Genomic DNA, 17,406 nt, shown 5'->3' on the forward strand with positions numbered 1-17,406 from the left:
TAAGTCCCCCTGTATCCGGATCTGTCTGCAGCCCCAGGCACCCACAGGATGCCCCTGTCCCCTTTGCTTCAGCAGAATTCAAGTAATCCAGAACAGATGTTCAACGGCCCAGGTATGGTGGGCGCAGACTCCATCACACAGGCCAGGTGTGGACGCAGGTGGGAAGGCCTGGGGCTGCCCCGCCCACCCTGGGATGTCTCCTGGGGCTCCCCTGGACAAATAAATCCCAGGGCGACACTTACATAGCCACTTGGCATATTCCGACTTCCTGCAGATCAAAGAGGAGAGAGAAATGAAAACAAATCAAATTAACTATTATAGTGACATCTGTGAGCGAGAGGAAGCACTTTAAATTTATAACAAAGAAAGTGTATTTACAGTTATAGCAAAAAAAAAAAATTGACTGGAACATCAGTGCAGCTGGGAAAACAGGAGGGGCAGTTACTCGGTAAGCCTCCCCAGCATGCAGGGCTGCCTCCCCAGGACCCCCTTGGCTGGAGCAGCACCAGTTTGTCTCTGCTTCCAGGCCCAGGGTGCCCGGGACACCCTGTGTCCAGCAGCTGGCCTGGCCCTGCATGTCGGGAGGCACACAGCAGGTGGCTCTGAGCTCACACACACGTGAGGCCCCAAGTGAGAATGTGAACTGATTTGTATTTTATGCCAGAGGCTCCTGCCCGGTCACACCGACCCCAGACCCCTTCTCTGAGCCCCTGATGCCTTTGTTGACCTAGCTTCCTCCAGGTCAACACGACTCTGACCAACCTGTTCGTCTACGGCTGACAACAAAATAGTATATGGCAATTGAGCCGATGATGAAGATGACTATGAAGATGATGATGAAGATGAAGAAGACGGTAGTGCAAATGTGCACGTCCACACCCATGCAGGCCCATGGTGACCCCGGGTTTCCTGGAAGGAAGCAAATCAGAGGATGCTGTCACAGGGTCGGCACCCTTTCCTCACCCAAGTGACCTGCTCTCTCAGGAGTGGGCGCAGCACCAATGCCCTCCAGACCGCTACGCACTCCTCTGTCGCCGACGGTTGCCATGACCTCCCCAGTGGGAGGCAGCCAGGCTCATCCTTCCTGCTCACACGGAACCCTGGGTTCAGAGGCCGTGGGGGATCTTGCTCTGGTCCCTCGAAGCAGCAGCAGGTCTGACCTGCCAGCAGGGCAGCAGGAGGCCCTGCGCCCCGGGACGTGGCTCAGGGGAGCGTGGGGGCAGCTGCGGATACACCCCTGGGCCAGCAGGCGGCAGAGCCTGGAGGGGCCTGCCAGGGGCGGACGGCCAGTCTTCCCGGCACCCAGGCTGGGCCACACTGGCCCAAGGGACGGGGCAGGGTCCGCCCCGGGGAGACGTGAGGCAGGAGCAGCGGGCTGTCTCCTCACTCCCCTGAGCTCCCAGCACCCACAGGAGCTGCGGTCACAGAGACACCGGGTGCAGGCCCATCAGAGCTCGGCACGCTCGGCCGCCCTGATGTGGTCTGTCACCAAGGAGCGAGCAGGAAGGAGCAAGTCGTCCACGCAGCACCCTCACTCTGCTTAAGGCTTTTCTTTATTCTCAGAGTAGCCCTTCCTCATTCTGTCTTACTTCTGGTGTTAAGAGAGCCTTTAAAAGTGTTTGCAGGTTATAGAGGGAACCTACCTCAAGATAATAATGGCCACTGCAACAAACCCACAGCAAACATTGTACTCAATGTGAAAAGATGAACGCATTTCCTCTAAGATCAGGAACAGACAAGGATACCCAGTCTCACCACTAATATTCAACATCGTCTTAGAAGTCCTTACCACAGCAGAGAAGAAAAAAAAAAATAAATGGAATCCAAATTGGAGAAGAAGTGAAACTGTCATTGTTTACAGAGGAAACCCTAAAGATGCTACAGAAAACTACTAGAGCTCAGCAATGAATCTGGTAAAGTTGCAGGATACAAAATTAATACACTGAAATCTCTTGCATTCCAACACACCTACAATGAAAGATTAGAAAAAGAAATCAAGGAAACAATCCCATTTACCACCACATTAAAAGGAATACAATACTGAGGAATAAACCTACCTAAGGAGGCAAAAGATGTATACTCTGAAAACTATATACTGATGAAAGAAATAGAAGATGACAGAAACAGATGGAGAGATATCCCATGTTCCTGGATTGGAAGACCAAACATTGTGAACGCGACTATATTACTCAAAGCAGTCTACAAATTCAGTGCAAGCCCTATCAAATTATCAATGGCAATTTTCACAGAATCAGGACAAAAAATTCTACAATTTGTATGGAAACACAAAAGACCCCAACTTGCCAAAGCAATCTCGAGAAAGAAGAATGGAGCTGGAGGAATCAAGCTCCCTGACTTAGACTATAATACAAAGCTGCAGTCATCAAAACGGCATGGTGCTCACACAAAAACAGAGACTAATGGAATTGCACAGAAAGTCCAAAGAAAAACCCGGCACCTGTGGCCGCCTGACCTCTGACAAAAAAGGCAAAAATACACAATGCAGCAAAGACAGTCTCTCTAAAAAGCGGTGAAGGGAAAACTGGACAGTTAAACATAACAGAATGAAAGCAGAACACTCTGTAACACTGTACACAACAATAAACTCAAAATGGATTATAGACCTAAATGTAAGGCTGAATGCTACAAAATTCTCATAGGAAAACGTAGGCAGAAGAGGCGTTGGTACACCTCGCAGTAAGATCTTTTCTGATCCACCTCCTAGAATGATAAAAACAAAAACAAACAAATGGGACCTAGTTAAACTTAAAAGCTTTTCACAGCAAAGGAAACTATAGGCAAAAGGAAAAAAAAAACCAGCCTTCAGAATGAAAGAGAATATTTGCAAAGAAAGTAACAGACAAGGGATTAATCTCCAAAACATACAAACAGCTTATGCAGTTTGCACCAAAAAAACAAACAAACCAATCAAAAAATGGGTGGAAGATCTAAACAGACATTTCTCTGAGAAAGACACACAGATGGCTAAAAAGTACACAAGAAGATGCCCGACATCACTAATTACTAGAGAAATACAGATCAAAACTACAATCAACTATCATTTCACACCGTTCAGAATGGTCATCAGCAAAATCTCTACAAACAATAAATGCAGCAGAGGGCGTGGACAGATGGGAAACCCCCTACACTCATCTTGGGAATGTATATCCATACAGCCATTGTGGAGAACAGTGTAGAGGTTTCTTAAAAAACTATAAATAGAACTCTGACATGATCCAGTGATCCCATTTCTGGGCACATAGCCAGAGAAAACTCTTAATTTGAAAAGATACATGCATCCCAATGCTCATAGCATGACTGTTCACAACAGCCTAGACATGGAAGCAACATTAATGTCCATCAGAGAATGGACAAAAAAAACGTGGTACATACTTAAAATGGAGTATTACTCAGCCACTAAAAAGAACAAAATAATGCTATTTACAGGAATATAGATGGACCTACAGACTGTCATACTGAGTGAAATAAGTCAGAGAAGGAGAAATATTGTATGACATCCCTTATATATGGAATCTAAAAAGAAAGGATACAAATGAACTTATTTACAACACAGAAACAGATTCACAGAATGAATTTAAGGTTGCTAGGGAGGGGAAGACACAGGAGAAGGGATAGTTGGGGAGCCTGGGATCCACATGTATCTGCTGCTGTAATTTAAAATGGATAACCAACAAGGTCCCGCTGAACTGCACAGACAAATGTGCTCGATGCATGGCAGCCTGGATGGGAGGGGACTTTGGGAGAGAGTCTGTTAGTCGCTCAGTCGTGTCCAGCTCTTTGTGACCCCACTGACTGTAGTCCATCAGGCTCCTCTGTCCACAGAATTCTCCAGGCAAGGATACTGGAGTGGGATGCCATTTCCTTCTCCGTTGGGAGAGAATGGATGCATGGATATGTATAACCGAGTCCCTTTGCTGTCCACCTGAAACTATAATGCCAACAAAGGTCCGTCTGGTCAAGGCTATGGTTTTCCCAGTGGTCATGTATGGATGTGAGAGTTGGACTGTGAAGAAAGCTGAGTGCTGAAGAATTGATGCTTTTGAGCTGTGGCGTTGGAGAAGACTCTTGAGAGTCCCTTGGACTGCAAGGAGATCCAACCAGTCCATCCTAAAGGAGATCAGTCCTGGGTGTCCATTGGAAGGACTGATGCTAAAGCTGGAACTCCAATACTTTGGCCACCTGATGCAAAGAATTGACTCCTTAGAAAAGACCCTGATGCTGGGAAAGACTGAAGGCGGGAGAAGGGGACGACAGAGGATGAGATGGTTGGATGGTGTCACCGACTCAATGGACATGAGTTTGAGCAAGCTCCAGGAGTTGGTGATGGTCAGGGAGGCCTGGCGTGATGGAGTCCATGGGGTTGCAAAGAGGCAGACACAACTCAGCCACCGAACTGAACTGAAAACTATAATTGGCTATACTCCAACGTGGCTTCCCAGGTGACACAGAGGTAAGGGATCCGACTGCCAAAGTAAGAGACCTGCGTTCCATCCCTCGGTGGGGAAGGTCCCAGGGAGAAGGAAATGGCAACCCACTCCAGTATTCTTGCCTGGGAAAGCCCATGGACAGAGGAGCCTGGCAGACCGCAGTCCTTGGGGTCGCAGAGCGTTGGACATGACTTAGTAACTGTGTGTGCATACATGCATACTCCAATGTAAAATGAAAAGTTAAACAAAAAACAAGGAATGGAGAACGAAGATGTGGTACATACATGCTCTGGAATATTACTCAGCCATAAAAAGAAAATAATGCCATCTGCAGCAACATGCATGGACAGAGAGATTGTCACACTGAGTGAAGTAAGAAAGAGAAAGACAATTATATGGTATCACCTGTACGTGAAATCTAAAAGACGGTTATAAATGAACTTACCTACAAAACAGAAGTAAAGTTACAGACGCAAAATCAAGCTGTTAGTTACCAGTATCTGTGTGTGTGTGGGAGGGGGGCAGGGATAAAATGGGAGAAGGGGAATGACACATAGACGCTTCTATATATAAAACAGATAACTAATAAGGATCTGCTGCGTAACACAGGGACCCCTACTCAGTACCCTGTAACGATCTATATGGGAAAATAATCTCAAAAAGAGTGGACACAGGATTTCCCTGGTGGTACACTGGCTAAGAATTAAGTCTGCTAATGAATGGGACACAGGTTCACTCGCTGGTCCGGGAAGATTCCGCATGCCCTAGGATAACTAAGCCCGTGTATCACAGCTTCTGAAGCCCGTGTACCCTAGAGCCTGTGCTCGGCAACAAAAGACGCTACTGCGATGAGAAGCCCGCATACCACAACTAGAGGGGAGCCCCGCTCTCTGCAACTAGAGAAAGCCCTCATGCAGCAAAGAAGACGCAGGACAACCAAAAAATTAAACAAATTATCTTTTTTAAAACTGATTCACTTTGCTGTACCCCTGAAACCACACAACACTGTAATTCCACTACACTCCAGTAAAAAGCAAAACACTTCTCTGTTACTCACATCAGCGGGAAATCAAGAAGCTTATTTTAAAATGTAAATGTATATGCTGAGTCCAGGGGCGGTCTGATGACCTTGGGGAAGGTGACAAGGGGGACTTGGGCTCCAGTGAGAAGGCCAGCAGGAAGGTGGCGCAGACCCTGGAGCAGAGAGAAGCCCAGGGGAACACGGAGCTCACTGATGACCCAGTAACACTCAGGGTGGGGAAGAGACTGGATTCAAAACACGATGCGGTGTTGCGCATATGTGCAGTGGGAAAAACTGCTCGCTCACACCACACGGACACCACTGCGGTCCTGCACAGTGGTAAAGAGAAGCTGCTGGCAGGTCACGAGACAGAACACCTTCTCCAGCTGAGCAAAGGTTTTTCACTCAGGACAGGAAGAGCACCAACCCTGGCAGAAAACAGCCACAAGCCTGACATGGTTAAAATGAAGGACCTTTGTCCACAAGAGGCCCAGATACCCCACACAAAGAGCTTGTGTCCCACGTTTGTAAGTAATTGTCAATGTTTCTAGATAAGCATCAAAAATAAGAGAATAAAAACCCAGACAGCCCATATAAAAATGGGCAAGACTTCAGCAGAGACCGCGATGAACCAAGAGATGATCACACGAATTGACGTCAGCGAGACAAACACCCCGTGAGATCACTTATCCGAGGAATCTAAAATATGACACAAATGAACTTAGGAAACGAGGGCAGACCCACAGACATAAAAAAACAAACTTATGGCTACCAAAGAAGTAGTGGTGAGAGAAGGATAAATGAGGAGCTAGAGAGGAACAGACTCACATCACTGTATACAAAACAGGAAAACAACAAGTCCTACTGTATAGCACAAGGAACTACATTTAGTATCCTGTGATAATAGCCACAATGGAAAGGAATGTGAACAAGAATATGTACGTATATATTTGCTGTTGCTGCTCAGTCGCTCTGTCACATCCAACTCTTTGGACCCATGGCCGGCAGCACGCCAGGCTTCCTTGTCCTTCATCATCTCCTGGAACTTGCTCAAACTCATGTCCATTGAGTCGGTGATGCCATCCAACCATCTCATCCTCTGTCCTCCCCTTGTCCTCCTGCCTTCAGTCTTTCCTAGCATCAAGGTCTTTTCCAAGGAGTCAGGTCTTCTCATCAGGTGGCCAAAGTATTGGAGTTTCAGCTTCAGCATCAGTCCTTCCAATGAATATTCAGGACTGATTTCCTTTAGGATGGACTGGTTTGATCTCCTTGCAGACTCTCAAGTGTCTTCTCCAACACCACAGTTTAAAAGCATCTATTCTTTGGCTCAGCCTTCTTTAAGGTCCAACTCTCACATCCATACATGACTATTGGAAAAACCACAGCTTTGACTATATATGTGTATATGGGGCTTCCCAGGTGGTGCTGAGTGAGTGAAGGTTGCTCAGTTGTGTCCACCTCTCTGCAACCCTATGGACAATAAAGTCCATGGAATTCTCTAGGCCAGAATACTGGAGTGGGTAGCCTTTCCCTTCTCCAGGGAATCTTCCCAACCCAGGGATTGAACCCAGGTATCCCTCATTGCAGACGGATTCTTTACCAGCTGAGCCACAAAGGAAGCCCAAGAATACTGGAGTGGGTAGCCTATCCCTTCTCCAGTGGATCTTCCTGATCCAGGAATGGAACCTGTTGGGCACCGCCGGGATGAGAAAGGAACCTGCAAGGCAGCTCTCCCCCTCGAGGTTGTCCCGGGGGCCCGGTATGTCCCTTTCTTCCTTCTGTCTTACTGTTGTTGGGCTTTCTATTAATTTTTGGAAATTATAATATATAGTAATAAGGCCTCACTGGAAAGGTCCAAGTCTTTTTGGAAATGCTTAAGATTGCTCTGGCTCAGGACACGACCATAAACATCAAGTCATAAAAGAAAAGGCCACAGGTATAGTTTGGCTGCTTGCTTAAAAGATTATAATGTTCTAGAATAGAAAAGAGTAGAGGTGTTTAGATTTAGAAGTACATCTACTTCTTGTAGATGGTTGAAAGGGTTTTCACTATTGCTATTTCCTTGCTGCTACTTGTTCATTGTTTCCCTTTCTTTAAACAACATGGGATATTATGGGTATTTTTGTAAAATTAGAAAATGGGGTATATAGGATTTTAATAGAAAATTTATATTAACCAGTTTTATTGCCATTATCTTACTATTAATAGAGGTGTTTTGCTGCTTTAGAGGTGTTTTGCTGTTTAATAGTTAATCGTTGTAAATTGAGATTTTGTGGTTTCAGGTAAAGAAAAATATCAGGTTTTTCTCATAGTACTATTTTCAGAAATGTCAAACATGTTACTGTAACCCTTCCCATGTATTGTTTTATTGTCCAAAGAATTTACACTATACCTGAGATTTATGAAACATTGTTTTTGTTAGAGTGAGAATGTTAGGCCATTGAGGCAAGAAGATTATGTACGGGATATTTAAGTATAAACCCTGTAATTGGAAACGTTCTAGATGAATGCTTAGGGGAAAAACATGGGGAAAAAAATATTGACGGAAGCACAAACCAATATCTGATGTAATATGTGGTGACTTAAGGGGGAAGTAACATTCATTCTATAAAAACAGAGCTATCCTAAAAATAAGAAAAAAAGCTACCTCTTCTATGCAACGTCTGTGTGTGTGTGTCTGTCTTCTCTCGCCGACGCCGTTCATCCTGAGGGTTCCCCTGGATCCTGCTGGGGCTGGACCCCGGCAGGAACCAAGGTCTCCTGCATTGCAGGTGGATTCTTGACCAGCTGAGCTATGAGGAAGCAGGTGGCACTAGTGGTAAAGAACCGGCCGGCCAGTGCAGGAGATACAAGAGACGTGGGTTCAGTCTCTGGGTTCGGAAGATCCCCTGGAGGAGGGCCTGGCAACCGACTCCAACATTGTTGCCTGGGAGAATCCCATGAAGAGAGGAGCCGGACATGCTACACTCCATGGGGTCGCAAAGAGTCAGACACGACTGAAGTGACTTAGCATACACACACATATATGTGTGTGTGTGTGTGTGTGTGTAACTGAGCCACTTTGCACCAATGTAAATCACCAAGACTTCAATTTAAAAAAAGAAAAGGAAAATAGTCTTGCACAGATTTGCACAGATACTTAGTAGTGGGGCATCAATTCTGCTGGGGGCATGCACCCAACTCACATTCCTAAGTCCCGTCTGAGGCCCCGCCAAGCAGGGACGTGGCCAGGTGTTGGGATGTCAGGAAGGACAGGTCTCACAGGGCTATCAGCCCCTTCCACCTGCTACGTGCTCAGTCTGGTGGGCTCAAACTGAGCCCACACGGCCATAACTCATGGGACAAGGACAAGGAAGCCATAACTTGCCCACAAGGATTCTGTTTACTCAAGGCAGAGTCTACGAACGATGACCCATGGCCCATAGCCCACTTTTATGAATCAAGTTTTACTGACACATAGCCAACCACCTCTGATCACAGCCTCTGGCTTATTTACAGCAGCAGAGATGAGCTGTGACAGCAGGGACTTTGGGACCCTCAGAGCCTCAACCTTGGCCTTTACGGATTTAAGAGATGGAATTAGGCCCTTACCTGACTGTGGATTTGTGGCACAAACTGCATCACTTGTGGCATTGCAGGGTTGAAGGACGGCGCTATCTTCACACCTGAGAGAAGAATAAAGAAATTGTGAGCATCATTTCCCCTCGCTTGGGCCAACCCAAAGAATCTTACTCAACCACCCACCGGTCAGGGGTTAGAGGGACCAACCCAACATCCTCAGCAGGCCCGTGAGGTTTCAAGTCACCAGTGTCTGGTATGTGCTGGGCTATCTGGCCCACACTGGATCAATGAGGATAAAACTTAGGAATCTCTGATAGACGGGAGATAGAGCTCTGTGTGTGGCCACGAGGACTGGACCTGCCGTGGCCGTACCTCTGCCAGGAGGGAAAGCAGCCTGAGATGCAGCTCGTGGAGAAGGGGACAAGCCAGAGCTGATCGACCCAGACCTGGAAGCGGTCCTCCCTCTGGACTCGGCAGAATCCTGAGCCAACAGTGCAAGCTGGTCTGAGTTGTATTTAAGCATCTACAAACGCAGGTGATTTTACCAGTGGCTTTACCACCGTGAGTGTCTTCCTCAAAGTCTGCTCCAAATCTAAGCCCACTGGAAACCACAGAACGCAACCTGATGTGGAAACACGGTCTCTGCAGATGTAATCCTTTAAGAGGAGGTCACACCGGATCAGGGTGGGCCTCAGTCAGTGACAGCGTCCGCACTGAGGGAAACTGTATGCACACAGAGAGAAGGCCACGTGAAGATGCTGAGACAGAGCACACAGGAGAAGATCCCTGGAAAGCAGAAGCAGAGACTGAAGCGATGCCAAGGAGCGCCAAGGAGTGCCGGCAAAGCTGAGGAAGCGAGAGAGATTCTTCCCCGAGAGCCCACGGAGGGAGCCTGGCCCTGCTGACACCTCGATTTCCAACTTCCGGTCTCCAGAACTGCGAAAGAATACATTTTTCTTGTTTTTCTAAAGCCTCCCCGTCGTGATGCTTTGTAACATCAAGGGCAGAAAACACGCACTGGCCATCCCATCCGGGCCGCAGGGCCTGGGGGGCGCCCCCCTGCCTGCAGCTCTCCTCCCCCGGACGTCCTGTGGCTCCATCGTCCGTCCCGCCCTCCCTGGCCCCCGCTCTAGGGTCCTGCCTCCTGCGGCCCCTCTGTCCCTCACGAGCGCGTCACTGCATATGTGTTGGGATGCTCTCCACCACTGCTGGGGCCCAGGCCTGCAATACGACCCCGCAGGCCACAGCGGGGCTCACAGTCATACATGAGTGAGTGAATGAAAGAAGGAAGAAATGAATGAGCGATGACTCCAGTTCGCCCCCACGTGGAAACGTCCAGGTGACTTGTCTGCCTTAATCCTCAGGGCTCCTCACTGGGGCCGGTGCTACCATTAGCCCCATTACAGATGGGAAAACAGAGGCTCTGGGCCGGGGGTGGCTGAGTAAGTGACCCAAAAACAAACGGGCCGTGAGTGGAGAAGAGAGCCCCCACCCAGGCCTGCTGGCCAGCTCCCACCGCTGGGTGGTACCTTGCGCACCGGATGCAGCTTTCGGCGCAGTCCACGGAGTCGCAGAAGAACTTGCCCTGCCGGCACTGGCACTCCTGGTCGCTGGTCGGGGAGCACTGCTTCACCACTTCCTGATCTGCTGGAGGCGGGCTGAGGGTCAGTCACCGGGGCCTGGGCTCCGTCCTGCCCCCCGGCCACGTCCAGGTTCAGTCAAAGGCTCAGCACACGCACCCACCTCCAGACCTCACCCCTGCCGCCTGGGTGTCGGAGGAGGAGCTGTGGGCTGGGGCAGAGGGCCAACTGCTCAGATACACCCCAAATCAACGTGTCCCCTCGTTTCCCCAGGAAGACCAGAACAGCCCTACTCGGCGTGGACCGAGAACGGTCTCTCCCAGCATCGCTGGAGGGTTCTGCCCTTCCACCTGCGAAGGGCTGGGTCCCGGGGCCGCACCCACATCTCACGTCTACGCGGCTCTTTCCACGGGGCCAACTCTCTGCCCCCGCGTGAACGTCACTCCGCCTCACTATCTCTACTCAGAGTCTAATACGAGGGGCAGCTAGGGTGCTATCTTGGTTTTCATCTTCCAAGAAAGAAGGAAACTGTTCCAGCAGGTGTCAGCACACCATGTTCAGGACAACTCCTGCTGGGATGTTTTTATCTCTTTTTTTTTAAATTTTATTTATGCATTTATTTTTGGCCGTGCGGTTCTGCCCTACACATGCACACTCTCTCCAGTTGTGGCAAGCGGGTGCGACTCTGCTGTGGCTTCTCATTGTGGTAACTTCTCTTCCTGCAGGGTACAGGCTCTAGGGCGTGTGGGCACAGCGGTTGCGGCCCACGGGCTGAGCTGCTCTGGGGCATGTGTGATCTTCGAGAAGCAGGGGATGAACCTGTGTGCCCCGCATCGGCGGGTGATTCTTAACCACTGGACCGCCAGCGAAGTCTCATATTTTTTACCTCTTAAAAATAAAAATTGTATCAGTTTAAAGTCTATGGCAAGATGAATTGATTTATACATTGATATACTGAAATTTTCATTGGGAATGCACAAAAATCTAAGCACCATTCCAGGAAAAACTGATGCTTATAAAACACTAAACGAGGTCCCTAGTGGTCCAGTGGTTAGGACTTGTTTACTATATTGTGGTATTTCTCTCTGTATTTGTGTTTCATTAAAGGTAGTTTTTTCACATGTATATTTACACATGCTTTGCTAGATTTATTCCAAAAATCTTTCTTTTTTTGCCAACGCAAGTGGTATTTTAAAATTACATTTCAAGGGTGCTGGAGGGGAGGCTGAAGAGAAAGGGGATATGAACATACGCTTAGCTGATTCACATTTTTGTACCACGGAAACTAATGCACCATTGCGAAGCAATTACCCTCCAGTTAAAGACAAATAAAATGGAAAATTACCTATTTAAACAATGTCATCGACACACAGAGACAGAAGAACTTCTGTGTACCATACTGATATTCAGCAAGTCTGAAACCCTAATGACCTGTAGCTGCTTCTTTAGGCAACACATCATGACCAACAAGCACTCCGTGATGACGGCTCCCGCTGCCATCCTCTGGGACCATTCACTGCCTTTGGGGAGGTTCCCACGGGCCGGGTCGACGGGGCATGTGAGCGGGACTGCCACCACTCACCCTCTCTGCACTGGGCACACGGCAAGCACTGGGTCTCCACGCTGGGATGAGCTCTGAAAGTTCCAGGCTCGCATGGCGAGCAGGCTCCGATGGGGTGGTCCTGGCTTATGGGTCTGCTTACGTAGTAGCCTGCCCGAGGTGGGACACGGAGGTGAGGTGGGGACCCCGCCCAGTCAGCTGGAGGAGGTCCCGAGGCACCTGGAGACCAGACCCCCTGCCCAGTACCCCCCACCCAACCCGGTCTCCTGGGAACACTGGACTGATCCCAGGCCACAGGTGTCCGTCCCAGAGACCAGGGACCCGAATCACCCCCCAGCTTTTACCGAGGCCCCGCAGCGCGTGGGCACTGGAGCAAGGGCACAAGACTTCAAGTCAGACCAACGGCGCCCCTTTGTTCCCTACACATGGTTCGCGCAGGTGTGCGTGTGAATGCAGAGGTGTGTGTGTGTGAACGTCTGCAGTGTGTGTACAGGCGGGTGGGCTGGGGAGCGTGGGGAGGGTACGGGGTTGCGGGTCCAGGTACCAGGCGCTTGGGCTCTGACCCATGGGCCCCTGGAAGGCACAGGTTCCCGGACGAGATGCGGCCTGTGTGCGGGTGTGCGCGACGGGGGATGCCCGTGGGGGCGGGACAGCTGCCCCTCACAGAGGGGGCTGGGAAGGGACTTTGCTGATCACATGGGCGTGTGTGTCTGTGTGTGTGGACGGGGTTTAGGGTGCTGGTGGTTGCCAAGGACAGACTCTCCCCCACCCCAGACAGCCGGGTTCTCCCCGCATGCTGCCCCCAGCTCTGCTCAAAGGGTCCCCAACCTCCCGTCTCCCAAGCAGGAAGTCTTCCCTGGAAATCACCCCAGACTCACCAGCCGGGCAGACTCTGCTGCAGGAAGGGTTGCCCGGAACCTCATATTCGTCTGGGTGACACATGGTCTCCCCCGTTGTCATAGTCACCTTGGATGAGAGAGGGGACATGGGCATTTTCAGAAGACGTCTCCACTCCTGATGGGCGCAGACACGGACACCCGAGCAGGGGGTGTCAGCTCCCCGGGGTACTGCCTCCCTCGTGGAGGGGACGCCGTCGGGCAGGCTCAGGCTGGGGGCTATCCTCGGCCTCCTTGCGGCTCCACTCACAGTATGGAGCAGGGTTATGTGGGAAACATGCTCTTTCATCCCCAAGTGCGTGTGGATCTGTTGACACCTCCGTGGCTGACGTCTATACCCTGTGCCTGGTCAGAAGTAGACCCTTTGTGGTCGTGATCCTTTGGAATTTAGTGAGTCTTTGATTTTCTTCTGGCATACAGTTCATGTTTTCAGCAGTTGCACATAGACTTTGCCAAGAAAGGACACTGTCTATGTGTTGGGAACAGGAGTCTGAGCGTCTGTGTATCTGAATGCGTCCATCATGGCGCACGTGAATGTGCACACAGCGACACAGAGGAGCCCGTCAATTACAAGGTCCCGATCACTGCACATCCACACTGATCTCCTATCCTGCTCGACTCCTTGGCTTGGAGGGACATTAAGCTCTCATACCAAGTCTGTGGACTCTAGATTTCATCGTGTAATTACGTCATTCTTTGCTCTCTGTATTTTGAGGTGTTACTGTTTATATACGGTTTCACGTTTGTTTCTCTAGGACAGTTGAGCCTCAGTTGTTTGCTGAATTCAGTGTTTCTGAACTTGCCTACTTACTGAAATGTGTTTGTTACCCACAAGTCAAGACCCCGGATGCCTTCCTGGGCGTGCACAGAAGGGGGAGAGTCCATCCTCAACACAACCTGGAAACACAGGTCTCCAGCTGGGTCCACCCAGGCGCCGCTGCCTTCCTGGGCCAGCTCACAGTGTAGACAAGTAGCCTTTCTGCAGCCCAGTTTGGTTTGCAGCCTTTGTTTGGTTGTGATCTTGATGTTTAAAATGGTCTCCTAGGGTCCAACGGTTAAGACTTCGCGTTTCCACTACAGGGGGCACAGGTATTATCCCTGGCCAAGGAACTAAGATCAAGAATGCCGTGTGACTCGGCAAAAAAGGAAAGCAAGGTCTCCTAGCCAGTCTCACCTGGTGTTCTGAAGGACAGAAGGCTGTGAAGTGTCTACACATGTAGAAAAAAGCCATCTTAAATAAACTTTGTACAGGCAGGCCATACAGTGCCACTGGCCGTGAGTTCCCAGGTAGTGAATTAAGTCTATATTAAATCAGGTGTGTTTAAACAGAAACACACGTAAAGCAAGATTATATACTGACAGGTTGATGACAATGTGCTGACAGAGGCTGATAGAAACCTAACGGTGGTTTCCTCTACAGATGTGGTCTGGGTGGTTAATTCTGTGCTCAAAGCGACCCTAACAGGTGAAAGCGGAATGCAGGATCCACTGTTATCTCCTCTGAGGCTTCCCCCTCTCGTCACCGAGTCGGGGATGCTTTCTAGCCTGCACGCTCTCCGATCTGACTGTGACGATGCTGCGAGTGAGAATACGCCTGGCTCGTACCCTCTGTCTCTCCGCCTGCATTACAGGAGGCTGTTTCTGCCGTAAGACTGTCTCTTAGGTACAGCTCTGAACAATGCCGCATCACTAGACTTTTCTAATTCATCCTGATAATTCACAAATGAGTTTAACCTGCTTATATGCACTGGCTTCGCACTCAGTCGATTTCTACCATCTCCTCTTCTGTTCCTGATATCACATTTTCTCTGTGATTTCTTTTCTCCCTTTCTTTTCTGACTTTTGCTTCCCTTATGCCCTCTGTCTTCCCAGATCCATTTTTTTTTTTTTTTTTGCCCCCTGATGGCAAACACTCTATTTGTATTTTTTTTCTGATTTATTTTTCACCTTAGTAAAAATGAAGCAAAAACTCACACAGAAAAAGTACTTGAATGGATTTAAAGAAGAAAATCTACTTTACAAAAAAGTAAACCATGATTCTTCTCTCGAATTATCAATAAATGCTAACATTCATAAATGAAAGAACAGTTACATGATTTCAAAGCAACTCCACACAAGATACTTGGTAACGACACAGGGAAACAGTGAATTTACAGCAAAGAAACCTGGCAACCAGCACCTGAACCAAGCCACCAGAACCCGACATCACCGAGACAGTATTTTCACTGCAAATGAGAAGCCATGAGATAAAGCCAAATCTAGAAACACGCTATTATACGATCTGTCAGCACCGTTCAACTGTGCTAAGGCTACGGAATAAAGAGATAGTTCCATGGAGATTAAATATGAGCTCATTCGTTTTTTGAAAAGTTCAACTCACGCAATGCCCAACTGTACAGAGGGTGCTTTCGGTAAGGACGCACCGTTAAACAAGCTGGTAGAGTCTCTCACCAGCGTAGTCAAGCGGATTTTCCCGATGAGGTAAACACTGCTCCAGTGACCAGACAACAAGGACAGTTCAGGAGAGTCAGAGAGAGGGCTTCCTCGGCACTCCAGGGCTAAGCCTCGAGCTTCCAATGCTGGCGAGGTGAGTTTGACCCCGGTCGGGAATTAATCCCACAGGCTGGGAAATAAAAGGAAAACAGAGAGGAACAAGCAGCCCAAAGGCAATTAGGACGGGATGTAAAGAAACGCAGTCAAGTTGAGGAGTGAGTCAAGAAGGGTCTCATGGAAGTGAAATTTTATTTTCTGAAGAAATATACTTCGGACTGCTTCAGAGGAGAAACCAATTATTTTGAAATTTTTAAGAGATAACTAATCTGTGCCCGTTACTCTCAGGGTGGAGGACAAACAAATGGGTGTCAGACTTGGACCATAAAGAAACGATGCAGTCACACTGTGGGGCTGAGAAGACTCTTGAGAGGCCTTTGGACAGCAAAGAGATAAACCAGGCAATCCTAAAGGAAATCAACCGTGAATACCCTTTGGAAGGACTGTTGTTGAAGCTGAAGCTCCAATACTTTGGCCACCTGACGGGAAGGGCTGATTCAATGGAAAAGACCCTGATGCTGGGAAAGATGGAGGGCAGGAGGAGAAGGGGACAGCAGGATGAGGTGGTTGGACGGCATCACAGAGTCAGTGGACATGAGTTTGAGCAAACTCAGGGAGATAGTGAAGAACAAGGAAGCCTGGTGTGCTACAGTCCATGGGGTTGCAAAGACTTGGACACGACTTAGAGTCTGAACAACAATAAATGAAATTACTGAAACTACAAGCAAGGGTGAGTGGATCATTAGGTACAGGGGAAAAAATGAATACAAAGCGTTTCTTTTTATCCACAGTTTCACCAACTGTGGTTTGTGTTTAAAAGTTAAACAAAATGGGATAAATCCATACAATGGAATATTATGGATGAGCCTTGAAAAACAAGAATGACTCTTGAAAACCTTATGCTAAGTAAAAGAAGTCAATCATAAAGCTTGTGTATTTTATGATTTCATTCATATGAAATGTTTAGAATCGGGAAACTAGAGACAAAGAGTAGATTAGTGGTTGCTTAGGGTGAGGGGAGATGGGGAGATGTGGTCAGTCGCTCAGTCGTGTTGGACTCTTTGCGACCCCAAGTATTGTAGCCTGCCGGGCTCCTCTGTCCATGGGGATTCTCCAGGCAAGAATACTGGAATGAGTTGCCATGCCCTCCTCCAGGGGATCTTCCCAACCCAGAGATCCAACTGAGGTCTCCTTCATTGCAGGTGGATTCTTTACCTTCTGAACCACCATGGAAACAAAATGGGGAGATAGGGGTTGATAAAAAAAGGATTTCTTTTTGAGGGGAAAAATGTTCTAAAATAGACTGTGGTGATGGTTACACAGATCATGAAAATACTAAAAAAAAAAAAAAGAAAGTATTTAAATGGGTGGAATTGTATGACGTGTGAATTACTATTTTTTTAATACATTTTTATTGAGTTAGCTGTTGGGCCATGCTGGGTCCTCACGGCTGCACGCGGGCCTTCTCTGGCTGCTGCCCGTGGCGCCTGCTCTCTGCTGCCGTGCGTGGTCATCCGCTGCAGCAGCGTCTCTCGTTGCAGAGCGCAGGCTCTAGAGCCTGGGCCTAGTAATGTGGCACTCAGGCGTAGCTTCCCTGTGGCGTGCGAACCTTCCTAGATCAGGGATCGTTCCCTGCATTGCAAGGTGGACCCTTAACCACTGGACCACCAGGGAAGCCTGATATGTGAATTATTTCTCAAGAAATAACTTTTTAAAAGTTAAATAAAAAAGAATAAAGAGAGGCTTAGAAGAGACTCCAACTCTACTCGAGGACTTCAGTGGGACACTG

At 48.6% G+C, this 17,406-nt stretch overlaps 1 protein-coding gene across 1 annotated transcript in view; it reads right to left on the reverse strand.

Moving 5' to 3' along the window:
* Positions 1–17,406, reverse strand: part of LOC133040821 (uncharacterized) — a 33,700-nt gene that overhangs the window by 10,852 nt on the left and 5,442 nt on the right. The window contains exons 4-9 of the mRNA XM_061121007.1: positions 13,050–13,137; positions 12,193–12,321; positions 10,569–10,674; positions 9,061–9,134; positions 763–909; positions 243–268 (exon numbers count right to left, since the gene is read on the reverse strand). Coding sequence (XP_060976990.1) covers positions 243–268; positions 763–909; positions 9,061–9,134; positions 10,569–10,674; positions 12,193–12,321; positions 13,050–13,137 — 570 coding nt within the window. The remainder of the gene's footprint in view (positions 1–242; positions 269–762; positions 910–9,060; positions 9,135–10,568; positions 10,675–12,192; positions 12,322–13,049; positions 13,138–17,406) is intronic.

This window comes from Dama dama, chromosome 2 (genome assembly GCF_033118175.1).
Source record: "Dama dama isolate Ldn47 chromosome 2, ASM3311817v1, whole genome shotgun sequence".
Classification (NCBI taxonomy): domain Eukaryota; kingdom Metazoa; phylum Chordata; class Mammalia; order Artiodactyla; family Cervidae; genus Dama; species Dama dama.